The sequence below is a fragment of the Coturnix japonica genome, chromosome 3 (genome assembly GCF_001577835.2).
Source record: "Coturnix japonica isolate 7356 chromosome 3, Coturnix japonica 2.1, whole genome shotgun sequence".
Classification (NCBI taxonomy): domain Eukaryota; kingdom Metazoa; phylum Chordata; class Aves; order Galliformes; family Phasianidae; genus Coturnix; species Coturnix japonica.
This window is the reverse complement of record NC_029518.1, coordinates 59791908-59804206: the sequence shown is the minus strand read 5'-3', so window position 1 is coordinate 59804206 and position 12299 is coordinate 59791908. Positions and strand designations below refer to the sequence as shown.

The 12299-nt window shown below is 39.3% G+C and overlaps 1 protein-coding gene across 1 annotated transcript in view; it reads right to left on the bottom strand.

Moving 5' to 3' along the window:
* LAMA4 (laminin subunit alpha 4) overlaps positions 1 to 8999 on the bottom strand; it is a 90417-nt gene extending 81418 nt beyond the window's left edge. Inside the window, exon 1 of the mRNA XM_015858724.2 lies at positions 8583 to 8999. Within this exon, the coding sequence (XP_015714210.1) occupies positions 8583 to 8783 (201 nt within the window). The 5' untranslated portion in view covers positions 8784 to 8999. The remainder of the gene's footprint in view (positions 1 to 8582) is intronic.
* Between the last annotated feature and the right edge of the window lie 3300 nt (positions 9000 to 12299).

Below are 12299 nucleotides of genomic sequence, written 5' to 3'. Positions count from 1 at the left end.
CTCACTGAAAATTTGTTTTTTCATTAAGGGGGATAGGACAAGGCCCTAAATAAATAACAGAGCAACCTGAAAACCTCACTTGCTGGCTTATCCCTGACAATTGGGAATATATATGTATCACCTGAAGAGTTATCAACTTGTCAGCTTCCAAAATAGATCTTCATTTCTGATGATAATGAACATCAGATTATGCTGCTGGCAGAAACTGTCGTCACAAAGTTTTGGACAAAACACTCAGTGGTTGCTAAAACTAAAACTAGCAAGATTGAAACCAGTTGCTTTGACTGTAGATAGCATTCTGTTGGCAGAGATGATATGGAAAAAAGTTGTTTCTGTTTTTCCCTGTTGCATAGAGAAGTTTGGAGTCAGAGGGATAGGGAATATGGTTTGTCATCCATGGGTAATCCCCAAACCAATAAGCAAAGCAGAGAATGGACAACAGGCAAAAGCCACATAGAGATTCTCTCCCAGACCACTGTCATAATATTCTTGTTCCTTGGAGGAGTTTGGGGATGCCTCCATTGCAATAGTGACAGAGTAACTGTGACTCCCATAAAAACAATCCAAAGCTGAAAGCCAGATGGCTTTATGTGGAGCAACAACATTATCTATTGCCTTAACAAGGTAATTGTATTTAATTTTCAAAATTTCCTGTGTTGAAAATGTTTCCAGACCGTTACCCCTTCTCCTGTCCAAGTGAAAAACAAAATGCCATTCAGCAACAGAGATGGGGTTGGATCCAACATAAACACTTCTCAGTTACGCATTCTCCATCGAAGTGCATAGTCATTTTTTCCATATACAGTGAGAAAGACAAAGCCTCTGCTTAAAAGGCATTCTTCTCCAAAGGGGGGAAGGGCTAAAACGTCTTAGCTGTCTGCAAGCTGGCTAAGGATTAGAGCTTAACACCAGCCTCCATTCTAATGTACTTATTACTACAGCCACTAAGTTAAAATATTACTGTTACAGATGTTCACTACTGCAAATAGAAGATCTGCAGCTGGAAAGGCTGCTATTTGATCATCCTCTTTCAAACAAAACACCAAGCTTATTCAAGAAAAACAATTTATAGGAAAACAGATAAATAATTTTGCTTCATTTCATCATTAACCCCCCTCCACCCAGTCCCCACAAAATCACTCACATGAAATGTGCTCTCTGAGCCATAGTCCATAGTCCACCTGAGTCCTCCACATAAGGTGGCCATAATCAATTGATGTAGAACAGCATTCCCAGATTAATTTCCAGACAGACACAAAATTTTTGTAGAGATAGACAATAAAAGTGTTTCTTAAAGCATGTACTATACTTGTGGAACAGCATTAAATCGGATGTGGAAAACCAGAGAAAAGTGGCCAGGGGTAACTGAAGCTGCCTTTGATTTCCCTTTTGCCTCAACTACCTCACCAAGTTTCTAGCACTTCCTGGTTTGATTTTACAGCTCTTTGATATTTTGGAATTGCAGTTGAGATATACAGTGATCTTCTTGTCTGGTTGGCAAAGCATCAAATGATGGAATCATTTTCTTATTGTCTCAGGGAAGGGAAAAATAGATACATCAGGAAGAAAGAAGAAAGTCATCTCCTTTTCCATCCCTCAGAAAAATCCCTTATTTGAACTCCAGATTTCAGTTGACTTAGAATTAATTAGCCGGTGCCTTAGTAATTCTGTAGAGCCATTGCAGACAGTCTCTTCCATTGGTAGGAAGGAAGAAAGACAGAAAAAAACATAAGCCCAAAGAAAGATGAAATCTGCTTATAACTTGCCAGTGAAGAGACTTTTCATTCAAAAGCAACAGGATGCAACTGGATCACTGGGTGGTAACAGGGTACAACATAGCCCAGAAATGATCTGGTTTAGATACTTATTCCCTATGTATGTTCCTACATCTGGCACTAGCAGTGAAAGGTGAAAAAAAATATATATATTTTTTATTAATTATTTTTGGGAAGACAGAACTATCATTCATTTAGATAAAAAGGCTGTATTTGGAATTATAGAATCATAGAATGGCTTATGTTGGAAGGGACCTTAAAGATTACCTACTTCCAACCACCCAGGTCACTACAAGTTGCTCATACAGGTAGGTTCTTCTTTATTCATTATCTGTTAAACTGTGATTCAGTTTAGTGCTCATGTGCCAGTTCTTCCCATTCACCCCAGATTCCCTGTGTCAGAACTTAAGAAATAGCATTTCAGTTCTTTAAGGAATATTTTAAAATTAGAATAGTAACATAAAATATTTTTCACTAGCCCCTTGTTATTCTTTGGCTCATATTTCTTTTTTTAGTTTCTCTTGAGTGTTGGATTTTTATCTTTGTTTCTTGTCTATTTGGCATGAAAAAGATTTAAAGAAAAAAAGAAAAAAAAAAAGGAGTGCTAGTGTATTTGAAGTATTTATTTTAAGGAAATAAGCATCTAAAGAGTTGTAGCATAGATTTAAAGAGGAAAGACAAACCAGGTCATTTTTACTGCAACTTAGACAATCAATGCTTACATGGCCAAACATACATTGTATATATACTGACTGGTAGTTAAGAAAACCTCTCAGAGATCATTTAAGGACAAAGAATTAGATTTCAAAATCTTTGGAGCTCTAACAGCTTTGTATACAGCACTATTCAGCAATTGTTGAATCCTGCATTATAATACACAACCCAAACATCCCCAGCTCATGTTGGTGTCTGAAAATTAACTGGGATCAAATCCAAATGTTTGAGAGAAACAATTAAAATATAACAACCAAATGCATCCATGTTTGGAGGTTTGAAGTACAGAAGCAAACTGTAGATTATCAGTGGCTGGTTATATCTTAATCGGAAACAAGATCTATTTTTTCTTTAACAGCTCACGAAGGCTAAGAGCTGTAATTAAAACTGTAGATGCATTATCAGATAAAATCAGGATATGTTTTCTCTCATCAAGCAATTATTTTGTTGTTTCTCACGACCTCTGGAAAACATGGAATTTTAGTTCTTAACTTGCTTCCCATATTATGAATAAGAATGGACATGTAATGCCTTTTATTGGTTTTCACAATCCTGAATAAGCTTTAGTACACTTTTCTGGTATCAGCCCAAATCTTTGTGGGAATTTGCTGCAGTAGAGTTTAAATAGCATTATTTTGGTGGGTGCTTTATGCACCTTCTCAAAATAAAGAACATTTCCCACTATCCATCTGCCCTGTCCTTTGGTTCTATTCACTTTAGCTTCCTGCAATTTAAAAGGTTTTGGATCTGATGGCTCTGTTCCTAGCAGCTGATTTCCATTAAAGCTTTGATGAGAAACTTAAGCTGGAATCACAAACATCTGCAGTAAAACTTCTTCCCCACTAACAGAAGCTTCTCAGAACATAACCTTATTGAAAAAAAATAAAATCCAAAGTGTCCCTTATGGGAGTTAACCTAATGTGACCCTAAGGATCTGAAATGAATTCATTTAAATATCTGTTTTTTCAATGGTAGGTACAGTTTCAATTAGCTTAAAAGAATATAAAGACTTCTGTCAAGCTAAAACCCTTTTTGGCTTAGACCTCAGGATTAGGTCTTCAGCTGTTTCTTTTAGAGCTAGTTTGTTTTGAACAGAATAATGCTACAAGTAAGGATCACCCAATGCCTTCTCTAAACAGTCTGCGAGACCTCCCGTTCCAATGCTTTTTGGGAAAGCCATGAAGGCAATTTGGTGATAATTTGAGTATTTGTTAACAACTGGCCAGGGCTTTTGCTTATTCAATAATATAATATTTCAGATATTTAACGTAAGCTATTCTAGAGAGGTGAGGTTGCTATAGTTTCTGCACTCCTTATTGCTTTAGAAAACCAGAAAGTACCTCAGTTACTGTTTCTTGTTTTTGAAAACTTAGATTAGCAGATGCTGCTAGAAGTCAGGTGGGAAAAAGTGATGGCTAAACTTTTTCCCACCTGAGGTTACTGTGCAACCTCCAACAGTTTACTTCTGCCTCTTACTGTCTTCTATAGTAAATAGCTCATTTTTGCCTTGGCTATTGCAATAATTTCCTTTAAAGGACCACTCTTATTTTGCCTTTTTTTGTGTGAAAAGCACTGATGCTGGAAGTGGTTTTTAATTTATCCAACAATATCATGCTTTCCTGCACTCTGAGAATTGGCTTTCTGCCTTCTCCCTGCTACTTCAGATTTTTCTATTTTTATTTTATTTTACCCTTAAGGCTTCGGATTATTTCATTCTTGCTCTGTTTTTTTTTTTTCTTTTTTCCTTCTTCAACTATTCACTTTCTTTTGCACTATATTCTTCAATTTTTTTCCAGAGAGCATGTTTCAATTCATCTTTTCTCACTTAGCAAATATCTCCACAGAATATCTTCTCTTTTCTCCACTAATCCTTTCTCCACAGCTCTTCTATGCTGGGCTTTCTTTGTTATTTTCTGGAACCTCCTGTAGTATGTAAGAATGAGGTGACTTCACCCAGTTATCACCTTACATTCATTTTGCATTAAAGTGAGTGATACATAATGTGAATCATAGGGAATCTTTTGCCATGTTCTCCAGTACTTGAGGTCTTGCCCCACTGATTACTCTCAAGTCAGACTCTATACTATTCCATTGGTTATGAGCAATTTTGATCCTACTGGGAAATAAAATTTGTATCTATATAATTAAAATAATCATGTCAGTGAAATTTGAAAATATAAATGTTGACAGCGGCAGGTTTTAGATCCAAATGTTGATGTACAACCTACCTCTTATTTTAAGGACATGTTTTAGACAGTGGGATGTAACTTTTCTCAGAAGTTTTCATTCATATTTCATTCTCTAGTTTTCATTCATGTCTCTGTTCCTCACTACCCCCTTTTCTTTCTGCCCTTTTAAAGCAAACAGGTTGAACACAAAGCCAAGTTTTCAATTCACTTGTTTGCTTTCCTTTGCAGTTGGGCTGTTGGTCTGAAATCCTTTCATCTCTGATGTATTTTCCTTGCAAAATATTTTAATCCATCCTTATTTGGAAAAAAACAATATTTAACTTAATGCAATCAGCTGCAGTAGGGTTACACTGATGAGCTTTGGGCTCATGATCCCTCAGGATTTCAGCATCATAACATCTCCCATGCATGCCTTATTATGCTCCTATCCCAAGGAATTTAAACATCCTAAATTCCACAAGTGAGATGAGTACTTCACAGAGTGCTGTTCATATTGATCTACTTGCTAGGCAATGCAGTGTAACTGGATCCACACTCCATTGCTTAATTACTTTTAAAATTTGAATTTGTAACTAACTTTTAGTATGAACACAGTTACTTTCAATTTCTACTTGTTGCATGTGATTGCACCTACATGAGTTAGATCAGTGAAACTCTTATTGAAAAACTGTTGCCTGTGTATGTCCTTATGCAATTAATCCCCTGAACTAAGTATGTTGAATCAGTTACCTTCAAATTCCTAGCAATTTAATTCATTTAATGATACCTTCTTAATAGTGTTCAGCAATTTATAAGAATTCTTGTTGAAACAGTGGCATAGAGCTAGAAGTATTATTTCATAATGTCCAATACCAGTGCTCATTATGCAGATAACATGACTTTACATTGGGTGAAATTTAGTTAATTTAAGTATCTAAATGTTCTCCAATCTTTAGCTAATTAATGGAGCCATCCTGAAGTAAGTGCTTGCAGGGGAAGAGCCTCCTTTGAGGGAAGACCAGTAGGAATTAGGGAATTGAAAAACCTGGTGCCTCCATTACTATGTGGGAAATTTGGGCTTACACTTGAATGCAATATCTGATTCAAATTAAGAAAGTTTACACATAGGTTACATGCCTAAGTTATATGTACTGAACCCTAGTTACAGATTCATTTATTGCCAGGGCACCAAACTATTTAGGTATTGCCTGAGGTCCAACTCATGCTCACAATCCATGTTGAGATGGAATATGGCAAGTTAGCCTAGTAGTGAAAATGTAGTTAGTCTCTCTGCCATGAAGAGATTTTCATTCAACTCTAAGGCACAGGAAAGCTCCACATTAATATTAATTATGAATTTTTTAAACTGCTTCTCCAAGTGCCTCTAAGTTCAATGTTGCCAAACTTGAGAGAGGACAAGAAATGGAAAACTAAGAAATATGCCCTAATACAAACTTGTTTACATTAACTGAGGTTGCCTGTTCTTCTATTGGTTCATAATATTAGCTCCTACCAGGAATGAAGAACCTCACATTGTGCATTAGAAGCTCCTGCCAATACTGTTTTAGATCTGGATTTCTGAAGACACTATGAAATGCAGACTCGTGTGTGGGTCCAGTACTATCCATCACGTTCTCCACATGCTGAAATGCCATGTTTTCTATCAGCCTTGTGTTCTGCCTTCAGAGCAGCTTGTTTGACTTTGCAGCTGAGTGGCACCACAGATCTCATGAAGGTCTGTACACAGCAAGCCTGTGGTTCCTTAGCTCTGCCTCGCTAACCAACCCCCTTGTGTAACTTGGCACAGTTCAACGCAACTAACAGCCTCTGTCTGCTCCAGAGAGCTGTGGGCCTGAGTCAATATTTAGATGAGAGATCTGAATCAAGCCATGCTGTGTAAAAAGAGTTTATACTGTGGTTCCCTGTGAGCTGTGGGCTAAGAACTCAGGCTTGGAAAAGGCTGATTCAAAACTGCTGGAATAGGCCCTCTACTCAGGACTGAATGAGAGGTGATGGGCTTTGGGAGGAGGAAACCATCTAAGGGCTGGAAGAGACACTACCAGTATCACTCTTTGGTCTTCAAGTTAACCTCTGGCCTTAGAGTAAGCTCCCAAGCTCCCATTACCAGCTCATGAATCATTGCAACAGAGCCATCAGCTCTACCCCAAAAACAACATCCTACTGGGCTTCTCTGGTAGCAGGCATGGAGGTGGGTCCTAAAACATAGTTATGGGGTACATCTGCATGTAGCAAAGGAGCCTGAGCTTCTCCCTAGTAACATCTTGATGTCAAGAACCTTGACAATAACTACTGCAGGTAGCAGCTTTCATTTGGAATATGGGATCTGAACTGTGTGTAAATGTTCCCATTGTAGGGGCTAAAATAAACTGCTGGAAGAATCACGAGTTAGTGAGTCTATTAGGTGAAACTTCAGAGATGATTGAGATGGGTGAATGGGGCTAAAGTGTCATTCTTCTGCAAAGTCCAGTGTGTATTCCTTTGTAAAGCCTATTAACATAAATTATTTGAAAACCATATACCAGAATCATACTGAGAATGGCCACAAGAGATTTATAGCTTTTATCCTAGGAAATCCATCCACAAAATCCATTCAACTCAAAAATCTGGCGTTTCATTCACTTTCCATTTTGTAAGCAACAGGTGGCAATGTGGCTTCCCAGGAACTGATCCCAGGCCGACAGAGCAAAGATGTATATCCCATGGCATGGAGCCCATCCAAACCTCTGATGGCTCCTCAGAGTCCCTACACTGAGCAGAGCAGGGGTTAGACTCCAGTTTTCTCACACGGGTCATGTTTCACAGCAAGTCCCTCACAGGGTAGGCAGGCAGGCATTTTGGGAGGCTGCACTGCTGCTTGGAGCCACAGCAATGTGGGCGGTGGGCTCTGCCCAGTCCAGCATTAACCCCAACCATCTGAAAAGCTTGTACATTAATTTCCATGGCTATTAGCTCTAATAAGTGGAGTATGGGGGTGGATGGGTAGAATTAGCCTTGTGATATAAGAGAATGAGATCTTGATATTGTCATACTGACTTGGCTGTGCTAATCACACCTCATTTTTGGATGTCATGCTAGAACAACTCTTTCCCTTCCCATGACCTTATGTAACTCAATTTGCCTTTTACTTTGTATCTCCCACATATGAGACATTACTGTCTCCCCCTCTCTGTGCATGCTGGAGTAATTTATTGTTTTCCCAAGCTGTGTTTTTTTATAGTTCATTCCAGATGTAGTCCTGCTAGCATAAGTATTACTCTATCCTCTAACACAGTGACTGCTGAAAAATTTTCCACAGTCAAAATTCTTCTCAGATCTCTCTAATTTCATTTGTCACTAATCCCAACCCCATATTTTTTGGAAGGCATAAAATCTCTGCAGGTGTTTTCTCTGCAGGCAGTTTCCTACACGTGTTTGATTTATTATCCTTGCTCTCATCACCAAAAGGAACTTTTGGAAGTGGATGGCATTCAGAAACAGAAGCATAAACTTCTACCACACATTGTTTGCCCGCAAAACAGAGAAGCTCTCTGTCAATTTAAGTAAGTTAAAATCCCAAGCACTACATAAGGCAAGCAGAAAAGTGTAGTGACAATTAACCCTTGTAAAACAGCTCTGTTTGGACAAGCCTGATTAGTTATGTTGGCAGAAAAGTTGGAGACGTGCTAGCCTGGTCTCACGGCAAAGCATAGCAGCTGCCTGCTCGCAGCAGGCAGGGCATGTGTGCATTCTGAAGTCTTAAACTGTATCTAGTCTCCAAATGCAGCTTCTCAGACCCCCTGCAAAAATCTCCGGCATTGCTTTAAGGATCGAATGATTAAGCTAACGTTAACCAGATGGGAACTTCGACACAGACAGATGAAAGCAGAAAAGCGCAGACACCAGAGAGAGAACGCAGTTACTGTACCTCAGCAAAAGGCACCCAACTTCCAGTAGCTACTGACTGCTGCTGCCCTCTGATAACAGTAGCTTCTTGCGTGCTGACCGCTGAGCTACCTTCAATTTCAAACAGAAAGACGCCTCCCGCGCTCGAGGCTGTGCTGGAGGAGAAGCATCTCGAAAAGAATAATATAGGAAAAACCAGGGGCCAGGCGGAGATCAAAGCCATTTCCTCCCCTTACATCCAGCAGTGGTCTTCTAGCGTCTTAGTAATTGTTTACCCTCTTCTGCAATCAGCCCCCCTTGGCTTAGTGGTGCCTCAGTTATTTTAACTTTCTTTCAGCATTCAGTTTCCAGATGTGGCACTTCAAGGCAGTCTAACCAGATCCTTATTTAAAAGGGTGAAAAAAAAAAAAAAAAAAAAAAAAAAAAAAGCAAAGAAGGGAAGAAAAGCGCTTTTGCTGCCTCCCTCCCTCGTTCACTCTCTGTGTCTGTGGCTCCTCTTTTCCCCAGAGGCTCCAGCTCAATAACACACAGATGGGCAGTGCTTAAGCAGAGAGTGTCAAGCGGAGGTTGTGTTCCAGGAAAGCACCGCTGGCTCCCCAGCCACCTTATCTCCTCCTGTCAGGATGCAGACTGACGCTGTGCGCAGTGCTCTGTCTTCCTTCACATGTTCACATCGTTCCCTTTTTACCTTTTGTGCCGGGACCCTCCCACTCCAACTTTGCCGTTCAGAAGTGAGGTCAGCTTTCCCCTACCACCACCCCCACTGCTCTGTTTGGGTACCCTCAGCCCCTCTGTGCAAAACAGGGGCATTTGTGACTACGTTTTATTTATTTATTTAACATCTTGTTTATTCAGTGGAAAGCAGAAAAGTGCCAAATTTATTAAAAGCTGCCTAACGACCCTTCTCTTTGGGCAGGGGGAGGGGAGGCTGTGGATGGGGGGAGGAAGAAGAGGCAAGCCTGGCTGTGCCATGGGCTAGTAGGGCAAAGTGGTTGGTCTGACATGTTTCATTCAAACCCTTTTCCTCAAGCCCACCTCTTGGCTTCTCAGCGGCTTGTGAAAAAGAATATCGTTCACTGCAGTTTTGGAAAATGACTTCATCACTCAGACTCATGAACTTTTATTTACAAAGAGCATCTTGTATTCCTTTTTCAAGAGATGCTTTGTGAAGCCCTGCTAACAAGGCCTGCAGTGTATGAAAGCAAGCTTAATATATTGCCCACAGCTGACCTAATTTTATGTCTACAATCTCAAAAAGACAAAGCAAAAGCCTTCTTATATTTTGGGACAAAATGAAGATGTAATTATACTAAAGTGCACTGCTCCTTCTAAGGGTTCAACACCTTGTCCTTTAGCTGTTCTATTTGCAGGATTTTATGACACCATTGTACTAGAGATTGTCTTTTAGGCCTTTGTTCTAGGAGTGGATTCCCACTTTTTCTCCTCCTTCCCTCCTCCCTTTCCAAACTGATTAAAGAAATTATGAACTGAGGATGCTTTCAATAGAGAATTAAGGGTAAAATAAAGTATTCTGGTGATCTGTGGATTTCACACACCTATAGGTAAAGATCCGTGCCCTTAAATGCTACACAAGTGTCACATAGGAACTATAAAGTAGTTTCACATCAAGAAACTCTCTGTGTTTCAGAAGTGGTGTGGGCAAGGAGAAAAAGCTGTGGAACCCAGGATTGGGAGGATTAGGTCCAGAGAGTGCAGAAGAAAGTAGAACATGGTCAAGGTGGTTGCAAGTAATTCCACCCTAAGCACAATGCAGACATCTCTCTGTGGATGGGACCTGACATGGTGACAAGTATGCTGCCTCCCAGGAGACTGATGGTGAGTTGTTATTGGGGGCTGTCAGGGCTCTTCTAGCTTTCTGCCAGTGGCAGCTCTGGGAATGGCCTGGAGCAGATCCAAAGGCTTGTAGAGCAAAAGATGGTGAAGACTTCCAGCCAGGATCCAAAGTTCCTATTTGGCCTCCAAGTTAAACTACAAGTTTAGGGTGTGAAGGCAACAGTTAAAAAGAGAGCACAAAACATCTTGAGAGTAAGCGGCAGAATCACTTCTAGTGTGACAGCAATGAAGATCACAATGAATTGTGCAGCAAATTACTAGACTATAAGTGAGAGACAATTTTTGAACCCGTTTTTTTTTTTTTTTTTTTTTTTTTTTGAGGGGGAAGCAATTAGAGCAATTAGCAGAGAATCTCCCTCCTATATCTGTTTCCAGCCATTTGGAAGGAACTGTTGAGAAAGCAATAGAGAATGACAACTTGAGGAAGAGTTACTTCATGTTCATTAACCTATAAATGAGGAGAACTGGAAAGTCAAATCTACATGTTTCTTGTAGGGCATCTTCAACAAGTTCAGGTACTTGGGCAGAAATTTCTCTTGCCAAATAGAAAAAGGAACTGAAGAATGTAGGTTATCTGGAAAGAATGACATGAATCAGAAAGACAGAGAATACAAAAAGATTTGGTCAATCTGGGAGTAATTTCTGGAGCTGATGCTCAAGAAAGAAATATGGGAAGTAAAATCTGAGACTACACCTGAGTAGAGAAATATTGAGCCAAAAATTGAAAGCTAAAGGCAGAAAATGAGATTATATAATTTTGAAGACAATAGATATGAGATGATGATTTAGAGTGGGTAGGCACTGGATCAGGCTGCCCAGAGAGTCTGTGGATGCCACTCTGGAGGCATTCAAGGCCAGGTTGGGAGGGATCCTGGGCATCCCAATCTGCTGCTTGTCAACTCTGTCCATGGCAGGGGGTTAGAACTAGATGATCTTTAAGGTCCCCTCCAATGTAAGCCACTCTATGAGTTAATGATTTAGGAGATCCTTGGTTCAATATCCATCACAGAGAGAAAGATACCAGTGGAGAAATCTGAGACATGAAAGTGTTAAAGGGGAAGGAATGGATAAATGCCTTCTTGAGGCTTTTCCTAGATCTATGAGCTTTAGTTTTCCTCGGAAGTCATTAGCTGCTATAATTTTGGCTTTGGAGAGAAAGACATTTTGTTCTAGTGGAACAAAAAACAAGGTGTACAACTGTATTATTTTTTTAATTTCTTCTGGCTTGTGTTGCAACAGTGATAAAAAAAGATTCCTTCCAGTTTCACAGTTTAGCAGCTATGCTTCATTGATAAGTAGAACATTTGGGGTTAACTTTAGAAAACACATTTTTAGAATAAAAGACTTTAAAAGCGTTCCTTTTCTAACAGTGGTCTGTATTTTCACTTTGTGTCTTTTCATCTGTCTAATAAAGTGATACCGATACAGTTTAAGACTGAGAATGTCACAACAAGTACCAGTGTGTAAGAGACCAATTTTAGGTATCAATCATAATGTTGACTGATTCTGTTTTGACAAATTAATGTATTTGAGGAATTTAAATTAATTGAATTATTACACTTTAACAACATGATTTTTTAAATAGTCTTTCTATTACAGAGATGACTAAGGAAAGCTGAGCATTGCATGAATGCACACTTGGTTTTGGCTGAGATACTGCTGTTGTGTATATTGGCCAAATAATGCCTTTGGAGTGTGATGAAACCACATATGGAAGGAAATATAGATAACTAAAAATGATAAAATTATTAAAAAATAATGATTAATTCTTAGGAAATACCAGGAACCAAAGACTACACAGTTCATCACTGCTCATACGATCTTAATCTGTCAAGCACATATTAGTCCCAGAATAATATTATGCCAATATTATACCCAAGCACAT